Source organism: Garra rufa, chromosome 1 (genome assembly GCF_049309525.1).
Source record: "Garra rufa chromosome 1, GarRuf1.0, whole genome shotgun sequence".
Classification (NCBI taxonomy): Eukaryota; Metazoa; Chordata; class Actinopteri; order Cypriniformes; family Cyprinidae; genus Garra; species Garra rufa.
The window spans coordinates 9,576,807-9,597,143 of NC_133361.1; the positions used below are offsets into that span (position 1 = coordinate 9,576,807).

At 42.7% G+C, this 20,337-nt stretch overlaps 1 protein-coding gene across 1 annotated transcript in view; it reads right to left on the minus strand.

Annotated features, from left to right (window-relative positions):
• LOC141343542 (uncharacterized) overlaps positions 1-20,337 on the minus strand; it is a gene marked incomplete at its 5' end in the record, with an annotated part of 269,291 nt that overhangs the window by 238,245 nt on the left and 10,709 nt on the right. Inside the window, 1 exon segment of the mRNA XM_073848140.1 lies at positions 3,351-3,358. Coding sequence (XP_073704241.1) covers positions 3,351-3,358 — 8 coding nt within the window.

Here is a 20,337-nt window from a genome sequence, read left to right on the forward strand (position 1 = left end):
ATGAAAACAAGATGGTAACAGTTTTGGTTACTGCTGACTTCAGCTGAATGGAAAAAAGGAGACATTTCTCATAATATCTTATTTTATGTTCCACAGAAAAATGAAGTAATACAGGTTTAGGATGACATGAGGATGAGTAAATTATGACACTTTTCCCGTTATAAAAGACAAAAGGAGAAGTACAGCAAAACATCCTGGCTTCTCTTTTCCAATTACAGTAAATGGAGATGAATTATTGTGTTTTTTATTGATATTGATTTAGTCTAGACTACTAGATAAGCAATGCTGTTACTCTGATTTGGGCTCAGTTGATCTGTTGTGTCTTTAGTATTGTCTGTTGTTATTTTTAGTTTGCTTATGTTTGGATGTACATTTATGTTTATGCTTGAGAAGTGAGTAGTAACGTTAATGCATCTCATCTACATGATGGCCCTCCTTATGGAGAATAAAACACCTTCCTCTAGAAGACCAATTCTGACCCTGGACCACAAAACCAGTCTTAAGTAGATTAATATATAATATTTGTAGCAATAGCCAAAAATGCATTGTATGGGTCAAAATGATTGATTTTTCTTTTATGCCAAAAATCATTAGGATATTGAAGATATTTTGTAAATTCTCTACCAAAAATATATTAAAACCTAAATTTTGATTAGTAATATGCATTGCTAAGAACTTCATTTGGACAACTGGAGCAATTTTCTCAATGTCTATTAATTTTTTTGCACCCTCAGATTTCAGATTATCCTAACAAACCATACAATGAAAAGCTTATTTATTCAGATATCAGATAATGTATAAATCTCAATTAAAAAAAAGACCCTTATGACTGGTTTTGTGGTCCAGGGTCACAATTTGAAATACCAAATAACCAAATAACCAAATAAACAAACATGAAAGCGGTGAGAAAACAACAGTTAAGACAGCATCTGATCTTAGCGATGTGGATATTTTTTTCACAAATCTGCAATTCGACACTCCAGTAGTCCAGAAGTCACATCACGTTTATTTATATATAAGTTTATTTATATAATATAGCTGCAAGCAGCAATTAACGGGGTTCGAGTATTTAAGGCCTTTACGGCTTCTACACCGTTAGGGTGTTGGCCAACATGAAATATATGGCTGACACCAGAACATATCCATTACGAAGAATACACTCACAAACAGAAACATACACAGAAATGAAATGGTTAAACTATTGTGTTCATTAAGCATGATTACAGACACAGACAGATGCACACATATTTTGTTGCACATAAGAGATTTGTACAATAAATGATAATTGACAACATGCTTAAAACTTGTGTTTTTAAGATTTGATATATCATTGTCATGTTTCACTGTAATCATAATCATGTGTAATTGTCAAATATGATATATCTGTATAAATTAAGCTTTAAACTTTGGCTAAATGTGATTTGAAAAGTTATAACAGTGATTTGGTATCACTTACATATAAATTTAAAACTACATAAAGCCATTAACCCCTACAAAGCACTGTTCTATTAACATGTGTAAGCCCATTAGTGGTATTCTACTGCCATCTAGTGGCTATAGTTGTAATTTTATTGAAATAGAGGTGCATTGTTTTTAAGCTTTATAACAATTACAAAGCTTATTTTGCCCAATGTCCATAAACATATGCTTGTTTTGAATCATACGATGCATGATTTTACTTAAGTTTCTGAATTTTTTTTTCTTTTAGTATTTGTAGACTTTAATATACACTAGATAAAAAGCATATTATGAAATGGCTCTGTTATAGCTGACCAATTGCAAATGTTCAACATTTTTTTGATAATTACTGACCAAGAGAGTCTGGAGAACTGAACTGCACTGATTTTATTGAGTATGGGTTGAAAATCCAGGACGAGTTCACCAAAGTATGTTTTTTAAATGATCTCATGTTTTAAAAGAACAGTTTGATTGACAACATTGGTCCTAGAGGCATAGTTGTTCAGAATGAGGAGATCTATCATATGATATGAAGATATAGTATATATGTGAAGATATTGACGTTTAATTAGGATTTTAGTTCTATATACAATAGAAATATCATGTTTTTGACACCTTTTTAACTGTTATAGCGCCACCTATGGTCCGATCTTCATGAAACTTTGCATGCTTGTTAAGGGTCATCTGCTACATGTTGTCACCCATTTTTGTAAAGTTTTGAGTTTTTGTTTAGGTTTTATAGGCTTTTGGATATATGTTGCCATGCCCATTTTACTAAATTAGCCCATTATAGCCAACCACAGGACAAAATTCAACATTTTTTTGATAATTATTGATCTAGAGAGTCCAGAGAATATTACTGCAGTGGTTTGATCCAGATCGGGCGAAAAACCTAGGACTAGTTCGCAAAAGTAGGTTTTTAACATGTTTGTGAATAATTAATGAACGATTTGATTGACAGCAATGGTTCTTGAGTCAAAGTTTCTCTGCATGAGGGGATCTATCAAATGATATGCATATTGTGTGGATGTGTGAAACGCCGCGTGATTACAGAGCCAAATATACTCGTTAGCGCCAACTAGTGGCCGATTTCTTTCAAAATTCTTACAGACCTTTAGGGGCATGAGTCGAACATGCTCACCGAGTTTCGTTCTGATTGACCTCTGTTAACCTTGTCAAATAGGTGCTCCAAATTCATTGGCCAATGGCGGCCATGTTTTTTGAGATACGCCAATGTCCTCATAGATACTTGTGGCCCTTTGGTCCAAGACACTGCATACCAATTTTCAAGTCGATCGGACTAACGGCTGTGTATTTATAGCTGTTTATATGTTTTTTCCGCCTTATAGCGCCATCAAGTGGACAAGCTCCGCAATTTTTTTGATTTGACCAAAGATTAAGCTTATACACGTGTGTGTTGAGTTTGGTGAAGATATCTCATTCCATTCAAAAGTTATAGCCATTTTAGTAAAAGTGGCCCCGTCACTTTCGAACGTTTTGGTGGCCCTTTGCGACCGTGAGTCAAAAGTTCAACTTTTTTTTGATAATTATTGATATTCAGTGTCCAGAGAATATTTCTGCACTGGTTTGGTTCCGATCGGGCGAAAAACCTAGGACTAGTTCGCAAAAGTAGGTTTTGGACAAATTTCAAAATGGCGGAAAAATTTGCATACCGGAAATGAAATCGGAGATAGCCATTTTGTTTTGATTGACCCAAGGATTTAAATGATATAAGACACTTGAGTCTACGACAAACGGTTTAGGAGTTAAGAGAGGTTTCGCGTTTTGGTTCGCTATAGCGCCACCTATGGTCCGATTGGGCTGATTCTTTGTGAGGTTCTCCTCGATTTTTGCTCTATCATCTGACCAAGTTTCAAGTCTCTAGGCCTTACGGTTTGGGCTGCCCGTTCAGTTTTACGGCAGAAAAATAATAATAAAAATCCTAACAATTACAATAGGGATTCAGTGCTACGCACTCGAACCCCTAATAAGACTTTATGCAATAGACTGCTTTAAAGCAAGTGGTTTTACAGTCTTAAACAAGAAAAATAAAACAGTGTCAGTGTTGCTTTCAGTTAGAATGACAACAACTACGACTTGATGTTGCTCTACAGCAGCTCTATAGACCAATTATAGGTTTGTAAACATTTGGGATGCACATGCATCATGGTTGCAGTAAACCCGGGAGAGAATTACATGGATAGTTTAACATCCGAATTAGGAAAAAACTTATATTTGCGAGAAAAAGAGTCAATTGTGAAATAAAATAAATGTTATGTAAAACATTGTTGGTAGGCTAGAATGTCTACTAGACAGTGTTAAATAAATGTTTTTTAAATTGTTGCTTTGTAATTGATTTTTTTTTTCTATGAAAAGCAAGACAAAACTGTAAAAAGCAAATATTTTTATGCAATGTTTTATGCAATATTTATGCAATGGTGAAAAAAATTGGCAAAAACATGGGGGAACAACACGAAAAACCGTGTTCGGAAATTGGCCTTCGGCCAAGTGTGTAATTTTGTTCGGATTCGGCCAAGAATTTTCATTTTGGTGCATCCCTGGTTTTAATAAATTGCAAAAGCTGATCAGAGCCTACTAATTAATAGGCAAAATAGTCAATTAGTTGATTAATCACTCTAATGAATGTTAGATTAATTATTAAAATAATCCTTTGTAGCAATCTATATTCAAATGTGCTGTTAATTTTTTTCCATGTAAAACTTTTCATTTGCATGAAATACAAAGCACACACCTAGCTTTCAAATCTCATTCACTTTTAGCTCTTGTGCATTTCGGCTTCATTTGGCTACATTTAAATGTCACAGACAATTTTCTACGCATTCACAGAATGTGTCTTCATTAACCTTCTTTTTTGTGGGAAGCAGTGTCATCATTCTGTTAAACACCTCATGCTGTAGTGAACTAACTACAACTAAAACTCATTCATGAACTGCACTCAAGCTGGAGCGCTTCTTTAGACCTGATGTTTTCAAGAAAAGACAGTAAATCAGCCTTAATCAGAGCAACAGCAGTGGATGTGAGCAACTGAGAAAAGAACAAGTAAAAGCTGCCAAGAACACAAATCCAATAAATGTCATTTCCAGGCGGAGTTGAGACTGCTTTATGATAAATCCATATAGTCAGCCCTTCCTCTGCTGAACAAAGAGAAAAGCCTCCCTGCGTGACAGCCGTCTGTCTGATGTGACCAACAGACACGGATCTCTCTGGAATCCACGTATGATAATCGCATCCATATGTCTGAGAGCCACGCCTGAGCTCGTGTTCGGCTAAACTTCAGCTGTTTGGAAAACTAAGCAGCTCAATTTATGTTCGTCATAATCTAAAAACAAAAAAGTGTCCAAAAATATTACATTCAGTTCACACCTAGGTACATTGCTTTAAAGTGTATGACTTCCATTAGAAGTAAATGAAGTTATATGTTATGAAAGAGTAATTAAACTCAAAGTAATGCTTCGCTGTGATGCCAATTCATCAAATACTAGTTAAAACTTGTGATCCCAAATCTTAATGTTAGGGTGTGTTCCACCATTTGCAAAGAGATTCTTCAAGCTCTAAACCCCCCGAACTATGAAACAGCGTAACCACATTCAGACGGCTGTGTCATAAGATCCGCTTCACTATTGAAGCGCATTAGCGGTTGTGTTATTTACCCTCTGCGTGTCCTGCCTCACTGCTGCTATGTGCTGCATCAGCACTAGAGCTCCTCAACAACGCAGGAAAAACAGCGGCAACAGTGAAAGAAACGGAGGGAAAGTTGAGTAAAAAGCCATTGAAGCAGTCACATGCGTCATAGGAAAGAGACCTCAAGAACGAAAAATATGAGTCAGGTCCATGGAGGTCAATGAGGACTGAAACGTTTACATTCAAACACCAAAGCTTTTGAAGTATTACATCATATTGCATTTCTTTGAACTTCTGATTCCAATGTGTATCACACAATGACTGTATTTCACCAAGTTTGCCAAACCAAAAGCTTTCTTTTGAATCACGTCACAGATAAAAGCAATAATCAGTTCCTTTATATGAATTTTTGAGGTAAACAAATGGTATTCGCGTGGTCAACACATGGTTATAGTCATTCAGTAGAAGTTAAGCTCTATATGCAGCAAAAATCAATCAAAAAAAGATTACAATGAGGCACATTTTTGGAGGATTTAAAAGCAGAATCATGACGCTTAGTAGTTTATTAAAGCACTTAGTAATTCTTCAGTTAAAATGTTTGTTAAAATTATTTGAGATGTAAAGCCGTTAAACAAATCTTGACATTTGTGACCCTGGACCACAAAGCCAGTCTTAAGTCGCTGGGGTATATTTGCAGCAATAGCCAAAAATACATTGCATGGGTCAAAATTATTGATTTTTCTTTTATGCCAAAAATCATTAGGAAATTAAGTAAAGATCATGTTCCATTAAGATTTTTTTGTAAAATTCCTACTGTAAACCTATCACAATGTAATTTTTGATTAGTGATATGCATTGCTAAGAACTTAATTTGGACAACTTTAAAGGTGATTTTCTCAGTATTTTGATTTTTTTGCATCCTCAGATTTCTGATTTCAAATAGCTGTATCTCGGCCAAATATTGTCCTATCCTAACAAACCATACATCAATAGAAAGCTTATTTATTGAGCTTTCATATGATGTATACATCTCAGTTTTGTCAAATGTAACCTTATGACTAGTTTTGTGGTCCAGGGTCACATTTACAGTCATTTGGGGGTTAATGGCATTACATTTTCTTGGTGCACTGCAAAAATGCACATTTTTGTCTTGTTTCCAGCCAGAATATCTAAAAACATTTAAATCAAGAAGGATTTTCTAGACAAGGAAAAAATATTGTCTTGTTTTCAGAAAAAAGAAGTTAAAATTAAGTGAGTTTTTGCTTGAAACAAGCTAAATAATCTGCCAATGGGGTTAGCAAAATATAATCTAGTTTTCTGCTTGAAATAAATTATTTTGCTTACCCCATTGGCAAATCATTTTGCTTGTTTTAAGCAAAAACACACTTAATTTTAACTTCTTCTGAAAACAAGACAATAATGTTTACTTGTCTAGAAAATATTTCTTGATTTAATAATTTTTTAGATATTTTGGCTGAAAACAGGACAAAAAAATCAAAGTAAGAAAAGCATTTTTTGCAGTGTGATGAAGATTGGATATTAATTTGGAAAATTTGACATAATATTGAACCACAATTTTTTACGTTAAAATGCATATTGTCTTGAGACTAGAAAAGTAAAAACTGTTGATTTTTAAAAATATATAAACTTTTTTTTTTTAAAGAAAAAGTGGGCCAAAAGAAGGCCAAAATATCTTTCATTTACTTTGTACAGAGCTGTTGTTGTTGTTTTTAATTAATATTTAATCGAATAATATTGATGCACACCTCTTGTGGTAAATAAATGATTATATTATAACTAAAATATTATATTATATAATAATAAATTATTATATATACAAATATGTTCCTTAAAAATCCATCACAGAAAACATTTATGGACCTATGAGTGAACTATCTGAAGGGGTTGTATTTTTCCATATGGTTCACATTTCTGTGGAACTGGCCAGCAGAGAAAAGCTCCCGTAACATTTTCAGGAAGTGGTGGCACAGCTCACCGCGGGGATTTCTGACCATTTGTACAAATTTGGTGAATAGCTTCAGTTGTGCTGAGTGCTTCTAATAATAGTGGGTTTCCGGCATAAACAGTTTGCAAGGTTTTGGCTGCTATAGAGAGGAAGATTCAGCACAACTGAACTGACCACCGTCATCAAACAGGAAGTTAAGACAAATTTGGACTTTTGCAAGCCTTGAAGTTTAGTGCTTTGAATGGTGTGTCATTTATTTCAAGAATTAAACAGGTGATCTCAACTCAAGAACCACCTGATCTCGACTTTATATTATTCATAATTAGCTTTCAATAACTTAAATACAGTGCCTTGCCAAATTATTCATAACCCTTCATTTACCCAAAAAGACTTGAGGCTGTAAAGGTGCTTCAACTATGTACTATTTGTAAAATGTACACTCCATACACCATAATAAAAAACAGATTTGCAAATTTTTACAAATTTATTGAAAATAAAACATTATATAAGTAAGTATTCATCCCCTTAACTCAGTACATAGTTGAAGCACCTTTACAGCCTCAAGTGTTTTTGGGTCTGATGTGAGCATCTTTGCACATCTGCATTTGGCAATTATCTGCCATTCTTTGCCTCACCTTTTCACCTCTCCATCTCTGTCAGCTTGGACATTTTCTAGAGTCCTAGTTGTTCCAGTCGTCTTCCATTATGGAGAATGCTTCTGTCAACCTTCAATGCAGCAGATTTGTTTCTGAACTCTTCTCTAGATCATCGCCTTAACGCAAGTCTGTCTCTTAGCTCTACAGGCAGTTATCTTGGTTTTTGCTCTGATATGCATTTTCAGCTGTTAGACCTTTTCTGAGAGGTGTGTGTCTTTCTAAATCAGACTCATTCAAATGAATTTGCCACAGTTTAACTCCACTCCAAGTGTAGGAACATCTAGAAGCAATATGAATGCTCCTCAGATAAATTTTGAGTGTCCCAGAAAAGGGTATGAATACTTATGCAACGGGATCTTTTCAGTTTTTTATTCCTAATAAATTTGCACAAATGTTAAAAACCTATTTTTAGAGTGTAGATTGATGTGGGAAAAAAGTAATTTAAAGTAGTTTAACATAAGGCAGCAACATAACAAAACGTGAAAAAAAATGAAGGGGTTTGAATAATTTCGCAAGGCACTGTATGTAAACTGATTTATGATTTATGACTACTCAAATTTTATAAATAAATATTTGATAAAATGTACACTAAATGAATGACCAGTGTGCTTGCATGTAGTAAGTGTTGGTAGAACACCAGCAAGAGTTCTTTCTTGGACATTATGTGATTCTGGATTAAATGTCATTGCGCAACTCATAAAGTTCCTCTGATCAAAACAGGAAGAGTCCCAATCGTTATGATGTCTGAAGCATCCAAATAGTGTTTTTCAAGAAGCATGAGACTAAGCAATCTGGAGGTTACAACCATATTGTATATTGCAGACTTCAACTTACAGGCCACAGCTTTTATTTTACAATATTATTGTGTTTTTTCCATTTTTCTTCATGCAACAAAGCAAACAGACCAAACAAATAAATATGAGCCATTTCTATCAGTTCCCAAGCATTGCTCCAGTGTTTCTAAACTAGTGGGTTGCGAGCCAAAAGTGGATTTTGAGTGGGTCGTGGAGCATGCTGTCAAAGAAACAACAACAACAACAAGTGTAATTCTGTGTTTTTCCTGACGCGAGACTTATTTTGAAAAGCTGCTGGTTCTCCTTTCACACGCAGTTTAAAAAACTAATTCGGTATTCGCAGTGAGATGAGATGTTGTGTATATGTCAGTGTCATTATTCTAACCTGTTATGAAATAAAAAGCCTCTTTCCCTTCAGAAAAATTAACTTTCCTGTCCGGTCAGCCGTTTTATTGTGCTCATAGCACGCACTCTTTGATTTATGCACAAATGCAGCTGTTTAGAGCTGTTTATCTCTTCATCATAAAGAAAGTGCAAAAGAAACTCTGAGCATGCAACTTCATAGTTATTTTGTCAGCTGACCCATTCGCTGGGAGTTCGATTGACAGGCAACCTGACCAATCATAATGCCGAATATGACAAACAATAGATTAACGTAGCTGGACTTGAACTAACAGCATTGAAAAATGCTGTGCCCTGGCGTCTATCTGCAGTTGTGTATTCCAAGTTGCAACCATTTCACATCACTAAAATAATGGTGCCCACATAGTCCAAAATATGTATAAAATGTAAAGTATTTATATAATGCACTCACCCCATTGGCATCCAAGATGTTCATGTCTTTCTTTCTTTAGTCGTAAACAAATTATGTTTTTTTGAGGAAAACATTTCAGGAATGTTCTCCATATAATGGACTTCTATGGTGCCCACGAGTTTGAACTTCCAAAATGCAGTTTAAATGTGGCTTCAAAGGACTCTTAACCAGTGGTTTTCAAACCTTTTTGAGAGCGACCCTATTTTTCCTTTTTAAATTGACGCGACCCACATATAGGTATGTTGTTTTGTTTTTTTTATTATTAAAAAAAATACATACATTTTTATTTTAATTTACCACTTGCATGTTGACAATAACATATCCAACACTGTCTATAATATGTTTTTAGTGGTCCCCTTGACCAAGCACTTTGCGGACAGCTTACTTCGCGAATGAAATCACGCGCATGCCAGAGAAACACAGAGAAAGCGCATCAATCCTGAGGAGTTAAACAGAGGTAGAAAGCTGCGGGGAATCCTCTTGCCCGGAAGCTTCCGTAACTGACGTAGATTTACAGAAAATTACCGTTGTTTGGCAAATCTACAGTCGTGGCCAAAACTTTTGAGAATTACATAAATATTGGAAATTGGAAAAGTTGCTGCTTAAGTTTTTATAACAGCAATTTGCATATACTCCAGAATGTTATGTAGAGTGATCAGATGAATTGCATAGTCCTTCTTTGCCATGAAAATTAACTTAATCCCAAAAAAAAACTTTCCACTGCATTGTTAAGAAGGCTTCAGGGCGTCCAAGAAAGTCCAGCAAGCGCCAGGATGGTCTCCTAAAGAGGATTGAGCTGCGGGATCGGAGTGCCACCAGTGCAGAGCTTGCTCAGGAATGGCAGCAGGCAGGTGTGAGCGCATCTGCATCACAGTGAGGCCAAGACTTTTGGAAGATGGCCTGGTGTCAAGAAGGGCAGCAAAGAAGCCACTTCTCTCCAAAAAAAAACCATCAGAGACAGATTGATCTTCTGCAAAACGTATGGCGAATGGACTGCTGAGGACTGGGGCAAAGTCATATTCTCCGATGAAGCCTCTTTCCGATTGTTTGGGGCATCTGGAAAAAGGCTTGTCCGGAGAAGAAAAGGTGAGCGCTACCATCAGTCCTGTGTCATGCTAACAGTAAAGCATCCTGAGATCATTCATGTGTGGGGTTGCTTCTCATCCAAGGGAGTGGGCTCACTCACAATTTTGCCCAAAAACACAGCCATGAATAAAGAATGGTACCAAAACACCCTCCAACAGCAACTTCTTCCAACAACCCAACAACAGTTTGGTGAAGAACAATGCATTTTCCAGCACGATGGAGCACCGTGCCATAAGGCAAAAGTGATAACTAAGTGGCTCGGGGACCAAAACGTTGACATTTTGGGTCCATGGCCTGGAAACTCCCCAGATCTTAATCCCATTGAGAACTTGTGGTCAATCCTCAAGAGGCGGGTGGACAAACAAAACCCCACTAATTCTGACAAACTCCAAGAAGTGATTATGAAAGAATGGGTTGCTATCAGTCAGGATTTGTCCCAGAAGTTGATTGAGAGCATGCCCAGTCAAATTGCAGAGGTCCTGAAAAAGAAGGGCCAACACTGCAAATACTGACTCTTTGCATAAATGTCATGTAATTGTCGAGAAAAGCCTTTGAAACGTATGAAGTGCTTGTAATTATATTTCAGTACATCACAGAAACAACTGAAACAAAGATCTAAAAGCAGTTGAGCAGCAAACTAATATTTGTGTCATTCTCAAAACTTTTGGCCACGACTGTATGCTAAAACCCACGAATCTCGTTACACAACACAGTGAATCTCTTATTTATATTGCGTCCACACTAGGGTTGTGACGATGAGGAAATTTCCCCACTGGTTAATCGGCACGTGACAACACCGGTAATACCGGTATCACCGTGGGGATGGGGGTTTGCTCTTTTTTCTGCTTTTAAATAGCTTATAAATGCGTGCGTATTATACTTTCACTTTCAGTTTTGCGGGAATTGGCAATTCGGCGTCAATTGTTTTAATGGACGACAACGAAACTACAAAAAAAAAAAAAAAAAAAAAAAAAAAACTTTGAACCCAAAATATTGCCAAACAGGTGCTTTTGGACACTAAATCGTCCGCCATTCTCTTTCTGTAAATTCGACTCCTCGCACAAATAATTAACACGGCCAATTCACCATCAGCAATCACACTCCGTATCCAAGCACTACAAGAGAATCCCTTTAAATAGCCAAGCAGTCTTACCTTCATCATCTCTTGTTTTCAGCATCCCTCTCCCTGGGCAGGGGGAGTGCCCCGGGCTCGGCCAAACATGCTTAACTTTTACGCTGTTTATTATATGTAAGCGCGAAATCCTCACATGATAAATGAAATATGACGCATTGTAGCTATGTTCAGTTTTTAATTATATTGCATGCTCTCGTCTTAAGTAAATTATTTAGAATGATATTTTCCATTCAATTCAAATAAATATTTAATAAAAAAACGAATACTTAAAAAAAAAAAGTGGAGACGGTGTCACGGTGGAAAAGTGATGTCACCGGTGTTGCGTCTTAAAACCGGTAACACCGTCAACACCGTCTATCGTGGCAAGCCTAGTCCACACTTGGTTATATAACGTGAGGATCCGTGAGTTTCCAGAACTCAGGACTGAACAACAATTTGGTGAGTGGATTCTGACTAACGTCTCGGTTACGTATTGTAACCCTCGTTCCCTGAAGGAGGGAACGGAGACGTCTCGTCGATAGACCGACGAATTGGGATCTCGCCTAGAGAGACCAATCCACTTCATGTGTGTACAAACGAGCCAATGAATATTGGCATGCATGATTGCAGCCAGCTGCGGCTGATCACAGCGTGAGCATATAATGCGCAGCAGGTGCATGCATCATCAAGATTTCGCTGAGGAGCTGGGACAGGCCCGGCCCACAGCGGCGGTACAGGAGCCACGGCGACGGGACGAGACGTCTCCGTTCCCTCCTTCAGGGAACGAGGGTTACAATACGTAACCGAGACGTTCCCTTTCAGTCGGTTCCTTCGACGTCTCGTCGATAGACCGACGAATTGGGATCCCTAACAAAGCGCCGTGGCTGCTGCCCCTTCCAGTGTCCTGAGCGGGCCTCCTGGGTCCTATTACTGGCTTTGGCCAGGGGCTTGCATCAAGAAGAACCAGTCACCATATAACATAGCACCACCATCTCAGTGAAGCTGGAACACTGGGGATATGCGGAGCTCACGTCCTTCCGATCGGAGGTTCGGAGCAATACACATATGACTCAACTCAGGGTATATGGAAGATTGGAGGTGATTGAACCCTCGTATAGTGGTAGAGGACCTACCGGGGAAACACACAGCCTCTAGGGCGCAATGTGGAGAACGTAAGAGATGCAATTAAGTCTCTACGTAGAGCCTAGCCCCTTACCGGTTCTGCAGGATTCATCGAATAAGGGCCTGACGCCTGACGTTCCGCTACGTCGGGTGTCCGCTCAGCGGAGGAACTCAACAGAGCTACTCTTGGGTTACTCTGGAGCAATATAACAAGCCGACCCAAGGCCTCTCTATGTCTCTACCCGTTTGAGGTGAGAACGCAGGAGGGGACTGTGTCTACACGAAGGCTATAGAACCTTGTGAACGTGTTAGGGGTCGCCCAGCCCGCCGCTCTACAAATGTCATTCAGCGAGGCGCCACGAGCCACCGCCCAGGAGGATGCAACACTCCTCGTTGAGTGTGCTCTCAGCCTGAGGGGGCAGGGCACACCCTGAACCTGATAGGCCAGGGTAATGGCATCAACTATCCAGTGGGCCATCCTCTGCTTGGAGACGGCATTCCCCTTCTGCCTGCCTCCATGACACACGAAGAGCTGGTCTGAGGTCCTGAAGCTTTGTGTCCGGTCAACGTAGCATCTTAGTGCTCGGACGGGACAAAGCAAAGCCAGGGCTGGGTCTGCCTCCTCCGAGGGCAGCGCTTGCAGGCTCACCACTTGGTCCCTGAAGGGAGTAGTGGGAACCTTGGGCACATAACCCGGCCGGGGCCTCAGTGTTACCTGGGAATCCGCCGGGCCGAAGTCTAGGCACGAATCGTTGACCGAAAATGCGTGCAGGTCTCCTACCCTCTTGATGGAAGCCAATGCAAGCAGGAGCAGAGTTTTCATTGAGAGAAACTTCAGCTCGACTGAATGCAAGGGCTCAAAGGGAGCCTGCTGTAGCGCTGTAAGGACTAGAGACAGGTCCCAAGAGGGTACAGAGGGGGGCCTAGTAGGATTTAACCTTCTGGCGCCCCTAAGAAACCTGGTGACCAGGTCGTGCTTCCCTACCGACCTTCCCTCTACGAGGTCATGGTTAGCGGAAATAGCAGCCACATAGACTTTAAGGGTTGAGGGGGACAGCCTACGCTCCAACCCTTGCTGCAGGAAGGAAAGCACGGCTCTGATCGGGCAACTTCGGGGGTCCTCTCCATGGGAGGAACACCAATCAACGAACAGGTTCCATTTTAGGGCGTAGGCATGTCTAGTAGACTGCGCTCGTGCCGAAGTAATAGTGTCAACTACCCCTTGGGGTAGGTCACTTAGAACCTCCGCGTCCCGTCCAGGGACCAGACATGTAGTTTCCAGAGGTCTGGACGCGGGTGCCATAGGGTGCCCCGTCTCTGAGTCAGTAGATCCTTCCTCAGAGGAATTTGCCAGGGAGGGGCTGTCGCGAGGAGCACAAGTTCGGGGAACCAGGTCCGGGTGGGCCAATAGGGGGCTACCAGAAGGACCTGCTCCTCGTCCTCCCTGATCTTGCACAGTGTCTGTGCAAGAAGGCTCACTGGGGGAAACGCATATTTGCGAAGGCCCCGCGGCCAGCTGCAAGCCAGCGCATCCGTGCCGAGTGTTCCTTCGGTCAGGGAGAAGAATAGCCGGCAGTGGGACGTCTGCTGGGAGGCGAACAGGTCTACCTGAGCCTCGCCGAAACGTCTCCAAATCAGCTGGACCGACTGGGGGTGGAGTCTCCACTCTCCGGGAAGCGCAGCTCGTGAGAGCTCGTCGGCCGCACGGTTGAGCGACCCGGGAATGTGAATGGCACGAAGCGACCTCAGATGCTTCTGACTCCACAAGAGGAGATGACGGGCGAGTTGCGACATGCGACGGGAGCGTAGACCACCTTGTCGGTTGATGTACGCAACGGTCGCAATGTTGTCCGTGCGGACCAACACGTGCTTGCCCCGTAGGTGCCCCTTGAGTCGGAGCAGGGCGAGACGTACTGCAAGCAACTCGAGGCAGTTGATGTGCCAAGTTAGCTGGGGGCCCGTCCAAACCCCTGAAACTGCCTGTCCGTCGTACGTGGCTCCCCAACCGGTGGTGGAGGCATCTGTGTATACCACAGCATGCCTGGAGACCTGTTCCAAGGGTACTCCTGCCCGTAGGAACGAGGGGTCTGACCACGGGCTGAAGGTGTGGCGGCAGGCCGGTGTCACTTGAACCCGGTAAGAGCCGCGTAGCCACGCTCTCCTCGGGACTCGGCCATGAAGCCAGTGTTGAAGCGGTCTCATATGGAGCAGCCCTAGCGGAGTAACCGCTGCTGCTGCCGCCATATGCCCCAGGAGCCTCTGAAATTGTTTCAGTGGGACCGCTGTCCTGCTCTTGAACATATTCAGGCAGTTCAACACAGACTGAGCACGTTCCTGCGTGAGGCGTGCTGTCTGAGTGACCGAGTCCAGTTCCATACCGAGAAAAGAGATCCTCTGAGTTGGAGTGAGTTTGCTCTTTTCCCAGTTGACCCGAAGACCCAACCGGCTGAGGTGTGTGAGCACCAAGTCCCTGTGTTCGCACAATTGGTCCCGAGACTGTGCTAGAATGAGCCAGTCGTCGAGGTAATTGAGAATGCGAACGCCCTGTTCTCTGAGGGGAACGAGGGCCGCCTCCGCGACTTTCGTGAAGACACGGGGGGAGAGGGACAGCCCGAAGGGCAGGACTGTGTACTGATATGCTCTGCCTTCGAACGCGAACCGCAGAAAAGGTCTGTGGCGTGGAAGGATAGACACATGAAAGTACGCGTCCTTCAGGTCGATCGCTGCAAACCAATCTTGGGGACGGACACATCTGAAGATGTGCTTCTGTGTGAGCATCTTGAACGGTAGCCTGTGAAGGGCCCGGTTCAAGACGCGCAGATCCAAGATCGGCCGAAGCCCGCCGCTTTTCTTGGGTACTATGAAGTACGGGCTGTAGAAGCCCGACCTCATATCGGCTGGAGGGACCGGCTGAATTGCTTCCTTCGCCAGCAAGGTTGCAATTTCTGCACGCAAGATGGAAGCATCTGCGGCCCTGACTGAGGTGAAATGGACACCTCTGAATTTGGGAGGGCGCCGGGCGAACTGAATCGCATAGCCGAGTCTGACGGTCCGAAGGAGCCAGCAAGATGGGCTGGGAAGCTCTTTCCAGGCTCCCAGATAATGAGCAAGTGGCACCAGGGGGACCACCGACGTACCCGCGGGGGAGCAGCGATAGGGGGCGCAGGGACCCCGCCCGGGCGTCTCGTAGCCGGTCCGAAGCGGGATCACAGCGTCTGTATGTAGTGTGTGCGAGACGCTTACCTGCGCAGGAGCCGATGGTGCGTGAGTAGTCCGTCTTGCCGTGCTCTCGAACCGCCCATCGTTGCTCACTGGCGAGGGGGGGGGACGGGTGAGGCGCTGGGGTGACCCGCGCACTCCCCGTGGGCCCCCGAAGGGACCCAGAGATAGAGAAATCTGCTCTTTTGTCGAGAATTTGGGTACCACCGACCTGACGGTCGGCGGCGGGAAAAAAACAAACAAAAGATTCTCCGCCCGGCCCTCCTCCGGGGGAGGGAGTGGTGCGATCACCATCTCCCGAAGAGCAGCATCCTCCATCTCTGGGTCGCCCGTCTCAGGGTCTCTTGTTCTTGCGCTTCCCAGTGGTCTTTTTGGGAGCCTGGACGGGCTGGGCGGCGGCTCGACGACCGGCTCCACGGCGCCGTTGTGAAGGCTGCTGCGGTGGCTGCTGTGGAGCGGAGGCGGAAGCCGAGGGCCGCCCTCGGCGACGAGCAGACTGAGGTGCCGCCGGCGGCCGGGTGGAGGCAGCAGCTGCACGCCGGGGCAAGATGTGACTGATGGCCTCAGTCTGCTTCTTGGCAGCGGAGAACTGCTGGGCAAAGCTCTCCACTGCGTCGCCGAAGAGGCCGGTCTGGGACACCGGGGCGTCGAGGAACCTGGTCTTCTCAGAGTCCCTCATGTCTGCCAGACACAGCCAGAGATGGCGTTCCTGGACCACCATGGTGGACATGGCACGACCCAGAGACCGCGCGGTCACCTTCGTCGCACGTAGCGCGAGGTCCGTGGCGATACGGAGTTCACGGAGAACTTCCGGGTCGTGACCACCCTCGTACAGGTCCTTCAGTGCCTGAGCCTGATGCACCTGTAGCAACGCCATAGCGTGCAAGGCGGAGGCAGCGGAGCCACAGGCCGTATAGGCACTACCGATCAGTGCCGACGAGTGCCTACAGGCCCGGGACGGGAGTGACGGGTTATCGCCCCGCCAAGTGGAAGCGGCGCCCGGACACAGTTGCATCGCGACCGCACGCTCCACCGGCGGGACGCCCGTATATCCCCGCGCTGCTCCGCCATCAAGGGTGGTGAGGGAGGAGGTCCCACTCGAACGGTTTCGGGCAGTGAAAGGTGCCCTCCACGTCGAAGTGAGTTCCTCATGCACTTCCGGGAAGAAAGGCACTGGGGTGGGACGCTGAGAACCAGCGCGAGCCACCCCGAGATACCAATCATCCAGCCGGGAGGGCTCGGGACGTGATGGAGGATTCCATTCAAGCCCTACCCTCTCGGCGGCCCGGGCAAGCATAGCCATCATTTCTGGGTCGGTATCCGGCACTGCTGACCGCCCAGCGGACGACAGCGTGCTTTCCTCCTCCCCGGAGAAATCCGGCTCTCCCTCCGATGCCGCGACCGACATCTGTTCGTCGGGGGGAGCCCCGAAAGTAACGGGCGGTGCCCCCAGGGGAGAGCCCGCCCGCTCTCTCGGAAGCTCCACTGGCAGCGGAGCGTCGGCGGAAGGGGGAACCCCCGGCGGGGAATTCCTCACCGTCACCGACAGACCGGCCAGCCCCCTGCTTCCAGACGTCACGCCCGCCCGGCGTTTGCCGGGAGGAACGTTCGATCTGGGCAGCGGGACTGGAACCCCGCCCCTTTGCAGGAAGCGGAGTCTGGTTCGCAGCTCCGCGATAGTCATTCTCCCGCAGTGCGGGCATGACTCATCCACGAACGCTGCCTCAGCGTGTTGAGTGCCCAGACACGTGAGGCAGTGATCGTGGCCATCGCCCGGCGCCAGGTAACGGCCGCATCCAGAAACACACGGGGAAAAAGGCATGATGTAATCGCCTCGTCTTTATAAAGACGTTCACCCGCTTGAAATTTGCTCTTTTAGAGAAATTCACTCTTTTAGTGCTGAAGCGCACAGGGGAGATGGCCGCAGCAACACAGAAGGTGGGTGGTGCAAACCAGCTGTGTGCTCCACTCGACACGGAAGACCACCGCCGCTGAAGCGCCGTGCCACCAACACAAAAGAAGAGACTTGCTGAAGAGGACTGCTTTGATGACTCGTCTGCATAGACTGGTCCAGCTCCAAAGCGAAAGCTTGATGATGCATGCACCTGCTGCGCATTATATGCTCACGCTGTGATCAGCCGCAGCTGGCTGCAATCATGCATGCCAATATTCATTGGCTCGTTTGTACACACATGAAGTGGATTGGTCTCTCTAGGCGAGATCCCAATTCGTCGGTCTATCGACGAGACGTCGAAGGAACCGACTGAAAGGGAACACATTATTCTGACCCTAACCCTAAAACTAATGAGAGTTAGTAGATACATAGGTGCAACATTACTTATAGTCACCTTACTTATAGTCAAAGTGAAACCTTTAATGGTACTGCACTGACTTGCATATGTTTGACTGAATTCTTTGCTTTTGTCATTATTTCCCACTACGTAAGTCTCTTTTACTTTGTACTTATATTTTTATAATAGCTATTATTGTTCATTAAAGCTGATTTATGCTATTTAACAAAAAAGACAGAGATGTGCTTTATGTAATATTTCATATTATTATTATTCATACAGTAAAGATAATCAGAGTATATGTGGACAAATTGCCTAAACCACATGTTAATATGTTATATAACATATATAACAGTAAAGAAAACAAAAACAGGCAGGTGTCTGGTTATCATATTTCGTTTCATGATGGTGAACTATATTTGTGTGGATATTAATGTTTCTACATGAAACGAAAAGAGGCAGTGGTGTTTAATATCATATTTCATCTTTTTGTATACATACAGCGACGATAACCTTCTTCTGATCTGCTTTCCCTGGGAGACAACAAAAGTTGACTGGAAGAATTAATGCAAGAAGTCATTACAAATAGATTTTACTTTTATGACACCTGATGTGCGTATGTTACTTTGCTTGCTTAAAAAAAAAAAAAAAAAAAAAAAAAAAAAAAAACCTTTCTTCTTCGGTAACATTACCTGTTTGTTTGTTTGTTTCTCAGTTCCATTCAGTTCAAATTTGTTTTGTTCGTTGTTTTATAGGCATTTCATGCCAATTCAGATTAAAACAGTTGGTTTTAAATTAAACATTTGATCATGATCAACAGTCTTTGTAATTGAGGATTAGAGTAGAACAATGAGTGAAATAGTGAAATATTTAATAGAAAACCACACGACCTTGAAAAAAAAACGAATATGGAAAAAAAAACTTGGCAATTATAAGATGTAGCATCTTATAAAATATATAGCATCTAATAAAACAAATAATAATAATAAACTAAAACGCAAAAGAACTGAAGGTTTATCATGAAAAACAACATCCTTAGTTTGTGTGTTATTTAAGTTGTTTCTTTACAGCAGCAAATGCATTTAAACAAAACATATCTGTAATGTATCTGGGGTAAGATTATTGTAATAAAAAACATCAATCAATTTCATCATCTTTTCCCACATACTTTGCTCTGAAAATTAGTTAGAAACCAGTCAAACTAAATCCACACAACAAAGCAAGTAAAAGAATTTTCTTTATTGTCTAATTATTTTTTTATTCTCTATTTTCCCAATGTTCTATTTGCGCAGGTGTCAGTGTTTTCTCTGCTGTGTATGTGGTTAAATCTTCTGTCAGCATTCCTCTAACGGGGGATGCCTGTGACTGGTCAAAGCTAATCTGAGAAGATAATGTTGAAGGTCAAGATCCTTGGACAGTCTTTATCAGTAAAAGAGACTGTTGTCTTCTGTCTTTCTCACAACAGAGCATCTGTGTTTTTCACTCTCGGTCTCACACTGAATTTTTTAGACAGTGGTATCCTTATTAATTATTGGTTTTCTTTTGTAAAAGCTCTGTTGTTGTCGATCATTAAGTCGTTACGCTGTCTCAGAAGTCAGTCTGAAATCACTTTCGGGAGGAACCGTGACCACAGTCTTTCAGACAAAGCTGCAGCGAGTCTTCTGAGGAGAGGTGAGCAATTCTCCAATATTTAAACTATTGTACAATAGTTTGTAACACAGCTTGTTTGTGCAACCATATAGGTCGTTTCTGCCCTCCCTTACGAAAAAAAGTTTATTCCAGTTTGCTGTTACTTTTGTTAAACTAAAAATAGGGAAGTATACTTTCAGTCTATTTTATGTACTTCTCAGAAATATACTTGAAATGTCACTTAAAAAGGTCTAAATATATTTGAGCAATATTGTTCTCAAAAAAATCCATGTTTTCATTGTTATATGGTAGGGGGTACATTTATCTTCTGTACATAATTTCGAAAACTCAAGTGCAGAAGAAACGAATGCTTCCACGCGGTTTTAACACGATCATCATCCATAAAACATCGTCAAAACTGTAACGTTATGGAATAAAATGTCGACCCATTAAGAGGTAATAATGACTGTCAAGCTCTGGGGTGTAGACTGACTCATATATGTTTTGATTATCATTCTGAATCCAAGTCATAGTATTTCTTTTAGC